Source organism: Mustelus asterias, chromosome 8 (genome assembly GCF_964213995.1).
Source record: "Mustelus asterias chromosome 8, sMusAst1.hap1.1, whole genome shotgun sequence".
NCBI lineage: Eukaryota > Metazoa > Chordata > Chondrichthyes > Carcharhiniformes > Triakidae > Mustelus > Mustelus asterias.
The window spans coordinates 46473393-46482853 of NC_135808.1; the positions used below are offsets into that span (position 1 = coordinate 46473393).

Sequence of the window (9461 nt, forward strand, 5' to 3'; positions counted from 1 at the left end):
TCACACAGACCCAAAACATTGACTCTATTTCTCTCTCCACAGATGCTGCCTGAGTCTGAGACCTGCTGAGTCTTTCCAGCTTTTTCTCTTTTTTAATTCAGTCTAACATCTGTGGTGAATGAAGTTTATGAAGTCCTAATCAGGAAAAAAAGTCAACAGGGAGAGGTCTGAGTTGATCAAGGAGAGTCAGTACAGATTTGTAAAAGATCGACCATGTCTGAATAATGGAATTGAATCTTTTGATCAAATAACAGAAGATTGATGAAGGGAATGTGGTGGATGGTATCTATAGGGATTTTCGGAAAGTGTTTGACAAAGTACCATATGAAAGGCTGGTTAACAAAATCCATTATGGAAGAAGAGGGTTAGTGTCCAATTGGATAAAAACAATTGGCTCAAGAACAGAAAGCAGCAAAATGGTAGTAAATGAGGGTTTTTGAGACAGTGTGAGGACCACTGTGCCATTTCATATGAATAAATGAGTTGGTTATTGGAATTGAGAATAACCTTTCAAAGTTTGCTGATGATACCGAACCTGGAGGTGTGGCAAATCATAAGAATGATACCAATTGACAGCTACACTACCTAGATAAGTTTAGCAGAAACAGACAAGTGTGAAATGGAGTTTAACATAGGGAAGTGTGAGGTGATGCGCTTTGGCAGAAGGAATAAGGAGAGGCAACAGAAGATTTAATTGCACAGTGATAAAAAGTGTGGGCTGGAAGGCCTCCTTTAATGAGTCTATTTTTCTTTCATTCATTCATGGGACATGGACGTTGCTGGCTGGCCAGCATTTATTGCCCATACCTAGTTGCTCTTGTTCAGAGGGCATAGAATGAACATAGGAAATTATAGGGTCGCATCTTCATCTCTACAGTGCAGAAGGAGGCCATTCAGCCCATCGAGTCTGCACCGACTGCAATCCCACCCAGGCCCTATTCCCATAACCCTACATATTTACCCTGCTAATCCCCTGACACTATGGTCAATTTTAGCATGGCCAATCAACCTATACTGCACATCTTTGGACTGTGGGAGGAAACCGGAGCACTTGGAGGAAACCCATGCAGATATGGGGAGAATGTGCAAACTCCACACAGACAGTGACCTGAGGCCGGAATTGAACCTGGGTCCCTGGCACTGTGTGGCAGCAGTGCTAACCACTGTGCCACTGGGCCGCCTATAGAGCAGTTCAGAGTCAACCACATTGCTGTGGCTCTGGAGTCACATGTAGGCCAGACCAGGTAAGGACAGCAGATTTCCTTCCCTAAAGGACATTAGTGAACCAGATGGTTTTTTCTGACAATTGACAATGGTTTCATGATCATCAGCAAACTTTTTTGTTGAATTCAAGTCGCACCATCTGCCATGGCGGGATTCGAACCCGGGTCCCCAGAGCAATAGCTGAGTTTCTGGATGAATAGTCTAGCAATAATACCACCAGGCCATCGCCTCCCCATTGATGAATGTGGTTGGATATTTAATATTGATTTGGTTTGGTACCCTGTCTGATTTTCCCCTTTGTTTCCCAGGGTATAAACTGGTACCACTGGAAAGGTCACGAGATATCCATTCCATTTGTGGAGATGAAGATGCGACCCTATAATTTTCGAGCGATGGTGCAGAGAGGCAGACGCTCACTGCTTCTATAATGAGCCGGCTGAATGCAGTGTTGACAGGAGATGGTAGTGCTGTTTAATTAGAGACCTGTTGGCTACATTTCATCTGAAGACTGACAAGACACAAAAGCTCGCCCCTTTTTATTTCCCTGACAACCACTGGTTCCAGACCAAAGATTTGCTGACAGGTTGCCCTGGTGATAAGCTGAATCTTTTCCGACTGGCGATAGTTTATGTTCAGGGTGGAATGTATCCGCACGTCCAATGCCTTTCAATTTTTAGGTTTCATGCTGAGTATGTCTTTCGTTTGACCTGCGCAGTACACCACAGTTCACCCTTCACCCTCCACAACACCTCTACAAATAGACATTCCTCTCCTGTTCATGTTTGGTTTTTGTTTCTAGTGTATTTCGGCATCAAAAAGAACAAACACACCAGGGGCTGCGTGGTGCGCAATGCTGCGGGTTTGGGGACATTCCCTTCAAGGTCAATTGAGCTGATCGCCACTGACCTTTTCACCAAAACTGGCTAGAAATAGCAGCAGAGAGAATGTGAGAGTGTAAACTGGCTTGAGTGGGAACAACAGGAGCTCTCAGAGACTGCTCCTTCATTCAACAAAAGGAAGCGGGAGGAAAGAAGATCATAGCTAACAAACTAAAGACACCAACTCGAAAATTCCAGCACATGGAATATAACAGGCTTCCAGAGACAAGGATGCATCTGGAATGAAATGGGGAGGTTTTATATTCATTCACAGGATGTGGTGTCAGTGGCAAGGTCAGCATTTGTTGCCCATCCTGAATTGCCCTTGAAGGCAGCAATAAACCCTATTGCTGTGGGTCTGGAGTCACATGTCGGCCAGACTGGGTAAAAGATAACAGATTTCCTTCCCTAAAGGACATCAGTGAACCAGATAGATTTTTATAACAATCCACAATGGTCATCATTTCAGGGATTTGGGGATGTGAGGGAGACACATAGATGAGGTTCAGGGATATGGTGAGATGTTATGAAAGCAGTGTAACAGTTCGCTTGTGTGTGACACACTTCTGTACACACAACTCTCCCTATGTGTGAGAGACTGTTCCATACACACGGCTCTCCCTGTGTGTGACACTGTTCTGTGCACACAGCTCTCCCTGTGTGACACACAACTCTCCCTATGTGTGAGAGACTGTTCAGTACACACGGCTCTCCCGATGTGTGAGAGATTGTTCAGTACACACAGCTCTCCCTGTGTGTGACACTGTTCCGTACACACAGCTCTCCCTGTGTGACACACAACTCTCCCTATGTGTGAGAGACTGTTCCGTACACACGGCTCTCCCTGTGTGACACACAACTCTCCCTATGTGTGTGACACTGTTCCGTACACACAGCTCTCCCTGTGTGTGACACACTGTTCTGTACACACAGCTCTTCCTGTGTGACACACAGCTCTGCCTGTTTATGGACAACGCTCTCTATTAAACTGTAGCTATTGTTTAGTGTATGTGTCAATGATTGGAGAATAACTTTTAAGCAATGGGTTTTGAGTACAGTCAAACTCACCAATCCTAGCACCTGTTTTCTCTTCACTGTTTAACTGTGGAATTTTACTTTGGTTTAGTTTCCTGACACATTTTCTCATTCTGTCCATCACTGCGCAAGGTGAAGTGAAAGGCAACTCATGAAGTGGGCATTATATTTGATGATATTCTATTGCTCAATTTGTGTAATATAGACTATCTCATACATGGTGCTGCAGTCGGAATGCAGAGAAAGCACGTTCATCCTTTCCTATTCTCGTAAGTTTGATTTAGAGATTCTGAGCTGCATTAAAGTTTGCTGGAGTTTAATCCTCATCTGCTGTAACAACCTGTGTATGCATGCATGTCTCCCCATTGCACACGACTTGAATTTCCTCAACTATGATGCACGATCGATCATGAACAAACAGCTTCCATTTTGTATTGTTTTCAATAGAACCGTAATATAAACCACTGCCTCTGTCATTGCTGCCTCCAGAACATTGTATTACTCAATGTAATTCCAACAGGAACAGATAGGCAAGATGCAAGGCCATTATAAGGGTGATATCTCAGTTAATGCAACATTCAAAGATGTTCTCAAGGACCTCGGTTCAAAAATCAGAATGCAGCCCGACAAAGGAAACAGTAAACTTGCTGTGAATGAATCGCAGACACTCTCTAATCAACACACCCTAATCAACACACCCTAATCAACACACCCTAATCAACACACCCTAATCAACACACTCTAATCAACACACTCTAATCAACACACCCTAATCAACACACCCTAATCAACACACACACACTCTAATCACACACACACACTCTAATCAACGCACTCTAATCACACACACACACTCTAATCAACACACCCTAATCACACACACACACTCTAATCAACACACTCTAATCAACACACTCTAATCAAACACACCCTAATCACACACACACACTCTAATCAACACACCCTAATCAACACACCCTAATCACACACACACACTCTAATCACACACACACACTCTAATCAACACACCCTAATCACACACACACACTCTAAACACACACACACACTCTAATCAACACACCCTAATCAACACACCCGAATCACACACACACACTCTAATCACACACACACACTCTAATCAACACACCCTAATCACACACACACACTCTAATCAACACACTCTAATCAACACACTCTAATCAACACACTCTAATCAACACACTCTAATCACACACACCCAAATCACACACACACACTCTAATCACACACACCCTAATCACACACACACACTCTAATCAACACACTCTAATCAACACACCCTAATCAACACACTCTAATCAACACACTCTAATCAACACACTCTAATCAACACACTCTAATCACACACACACTCTAATCAACACACCCTAATCAACACACCCTAATCAACACACTCTAATCAACACACTCTAATCAACACACTCTAATCACACACACACACTCTAATCAACACACCCTAATCAACACACTCTAATCACACACACACACTCTAATCAACACACCCTAATCAACACACTCTAATCAACACACTCTAATCACACACACACACTCTAATCAACACACCCTAATCAACACACTCTAATCAACACACTCTAATCACACACACACACTCTAATCAACACACCCTAATCAACACACTCTAATCAACACACTCTAATCAACACACCCTAATCACACACACACACTCGAATCAACACACCCTAATCAACACACCCTAATCAACACACTCTAATCAACACACCCTAATCACACACACACACTCTAATCAACACACTCTAATCAACACACCCTAATCTCACACACACACTCTAATCAACACACTCTAATCAACACACCCTAATCTCACACACACACTCTAATCAACACACCCTAATCAACACACTCTAATCAACACACTCTAATCACACACACACACTCTAATCAACACACCCTAATCAACACACCCTAATCAACACACTCTAATCAACACACTCTAATCACACACACACACTCTAATCAACACACTCTAATCACACACACACACTCTAATCAACACACCCTAATCAACACACCCTAATCAACACACTCTAATCAACACACTCTAATCACACACACACACCCTAATCAACACACCCTAATCAACACACTCTAATCAACACACTCTAATCAACACACTCTAATCACACACACACACTAATCAACACACTCTAATCACACACACACACTCTAATCAACACACCCTAATCACACACACACACACACTCTAATCAACACACTCTAATCAACACACTCTAATCAACACACTCTAATCACACACACCCTAATCACACACACACACTCTAATCACACACACCCTAATCACACACACACACTCTAATCAACACACTCTAATCAACACACCCTAATCAACACACCCTAATCAACACACTCGAATCAACACACTCTAATCAACACACTCTAATCACACACACACACTAATCAACACACTCTAATCACACACACACACTCTAATCAACACACCCTAATCAACACACTCTAATCAACACACTCTAATCAACACACTCTAATCAACACACTCTAATCAACACACTCTAATCACACACACACACTCTAATCAACACACCCTAATCAACACACCCTAATCAACACACTCTAATCAACACGCTCTAATCAACACACTCTAATCACACACACACACTCTAATCAACACACCCTAATCAACACACTCTAATCAACACACTCTAATCACACACACACACTCTAATCAACACACCCTAATCAACACACTCTAATCAACACACTCTAATCAACACACCCTAATCACACACACTCGAATCAACACACCCTAATCAACACACCCTAATCAACACACTCTAATCAACACACTCTAATCACACACACACACTCTAATCAACACACTCTAATCAACACACCCTAATCTCACACACACTCTAATCAACACACCCTAATCAACACACTCTAATCAACACACTCTAATCACACACACACACTCTAATCAACACACCCTAATCACACACAGACACTCTAATCACACACACACACTCTAATCAACACACTCTAATCAACACACTCTAATCACACACACACACTCTAATCAACACACTCTAATCAACACACTCTAATCACACACACACACTCTAATAAACACACCCTAATCAACACACTCTAATCAACACACTCTAATCAACACACTCTAATCAACACACTCTAATCACACACACACACTCTAATCAACACACCCTAATCAACACACTCTAATCAACACACTCTAATCAACACACTCTAATCAACACACTCTAATCACACACACACACTCTAATCAACACACCCTAATCAACACACTCTAATCAACACACTCTAATCAACACACTCTAATCACACACACACACTCTAATCAACACACCCTAATCAACACACTCTAATCAACACACTCTAATCACACACACACACTCTAATCAACACACCCTAATCACACACAGACACTCTAATCACACACACACACTCTAATCAACACACTCTAATCACACACACACTCTAATCAACACACCCTAATCAACACACCCTAATCAACACACCCTAATCACACACACACACTCTAATCAACACACTCTAATCAACACACCCTAATCACACACACACACTCTAATCAACACACTCTAATCAACACACCCTAATCACACACACACACTCTAATCAACACACTCTAATCAACACACCCTAATCACACACACACACTCTAATCAACACACTCTAATCAACACACCCTAATCACACACACACACTCTAATCAACACACTCTAATCAACACACCCTAATCACACACACACTCTAATCAACACACCCGAATCACACACACACACTCTAATCAACACACTCTAATCAACACACCCTAATCACACACACACACTCTAATCAACACACTCTAATCAACACAGCCTAATCACACACACACACTCTAATCAACACACTCTAATCAACACACCCTAATCACACACACACACTCTAATCACACACACACTCTCTAATCACACACACACACTCTAATCACACACACACACTCTAATCACACACACACACTCTAATCACACACACACTCTAATCACACACACACTCGAATCACACACACACTCTAATCACACACACACTCTCTAATCACACACACACTCTAATCACAAACACACACTCGAATCACACACACACTCTCTAATCACACACACACTCTCTAATCACACACACACTCTCTAATCACACACACACACTCTAATCACACACACACTCTAATCACACACTCTCTAATGACAAACACACACTCGAATCACACACACACTCTCTAATCACACACACACACTCTAATCACACACACACTAATCACACACACACACTAATCACACACACACACTAATGACACACACACACACTAATCACACACACACTCTCTAATCACACACACACACTCTAATCACACACACACTAATCACACACACACACTAATCACACACACACACTAATGACACACACACACACTAATCACACACACACACTCTAATCACACACACACACTCAAATCAAACACACTCTTTATGCACACACACACACTCTAATCACACACACACTCTAATCACACACACACTCTAATCACACACACACTCTCTAATCACACACACACTCTAATCACACACACTCTCTAATCACACACACTCTCTAATCACACACAGACACTCTCTAATCACACACACACTCTGTAATCACACACACTCTAATCACACACACACTCTCTAATCACACACACACACTCTAATCACACACACTCTCTAATCACACACACACTCTAATCACAAACACACATTCGAATCACACACACACTCTAATCAACACCCTCTAATCACACACACACTCTCTAATCACACACACACACTCGAATCACACACACACACACTCGAATCACACACACACTCTAATCACACACACTCTCTAATCACACACACTCTCTAATCACACACACACTCTCTAATCACACACACACACACTCTCTAATCACACACACACTCTCTAATCACACACAAACTCTCTAATCACACACACACTCTAATCACACACACACTCTCTAATCACACACACACTCTAATCACACACACACTCTAATCACACACACACTCTCTAATCACACACACTCTCTAATCACACACACACTCTAATCACACACACACTCTCTAATCACACACACACTCTCTAATCACTCACACACACACACACACTCTAATCACACACACACTCTCTAATCACACACACACACTCTAATCACACACACACTCGAATCACACACACACTCTCTAATCACACACACACTCTCTAATCTCACACACACACACACTCTAATCACACACAGTCTCTAATCACACACACACTCTCGAATCACACACACACACACTCTAATCACACACACTCTGTAATCACGCACACACTCTAATCACACACACATACTCTAATCACACACACACTCTAATCACACACACACACTCTAATCACACACACACACTAATCTCACACACACACTCTAATCACACACGCACACTCAAATCACACACACTCTCTCAGCACACACACACACTCTGATCACACACACACTCTAATCACACACACTCTCTAATCACACACACACACTAATCACTCACACACTCTCTCCTCACACACACACACTCTAATCACACACACATTCTCTAATCACACACACACACACTCTCTAATGACACACACACTCTCTAATCACACACACACACTCTAATCACACACACACTCTCTCTAATCACACACACACTCTCTAATCACACACACACACTCTAATCACACACACACTCTCTAATCACACACACACTCTAATCACACACACACTCTATTCACACACACACTCTCTAATCACACACACACTCGCTAATCACACACACACACACTCTCTAATCACACACACACTCTCTAATCACACACACACTCTCTAATCACACACACACTCTAATCACACACACACTCTCTAATCACACACACACTCTAATCATACACACACTCTAATCACACACACACTCTAATCACACACACACTCTCTAATCACACACCCTCTCTAATCATACACACACTCTAATCACACACACACTCTCTAATCACACACACTCACACTCTAATCACACACACACACTCTAATCACACACACTCTCTAAGCACACACACACTCTAATCACACACACACACTCTCTAATCACACACACTCTCTAATCAAACACACACTCTCTAATC

General features: G+C 42.2%; 1 protein-coding gene across 1 annotated transcript in view; it reads left to right on the forward strand.

Annotated features, from left to right (window-relative positions):
* The window catches only part of LOC144497123 (tenascin-R-like), a 291741-nt gene extending 288279 nt beyond the window's left edge, over positions 1 to 3462 (forward strand). The window contains exon 17 of the mRNA XM_078217919.1: positions 1533 to 3462. Within this exon, the coding sequence (XP_078074045.1) occupies positions 1533 to 1652 (120 nt within the window). The 3' untranslated portion in view covers positions 1653 to 3462. The remainder of the gene's footprint in view (positions 1 to 1532) is intronic.
* The last annotated feature ends 5999 nt before the right edge of the window (positions 3463 to 9461 follow it).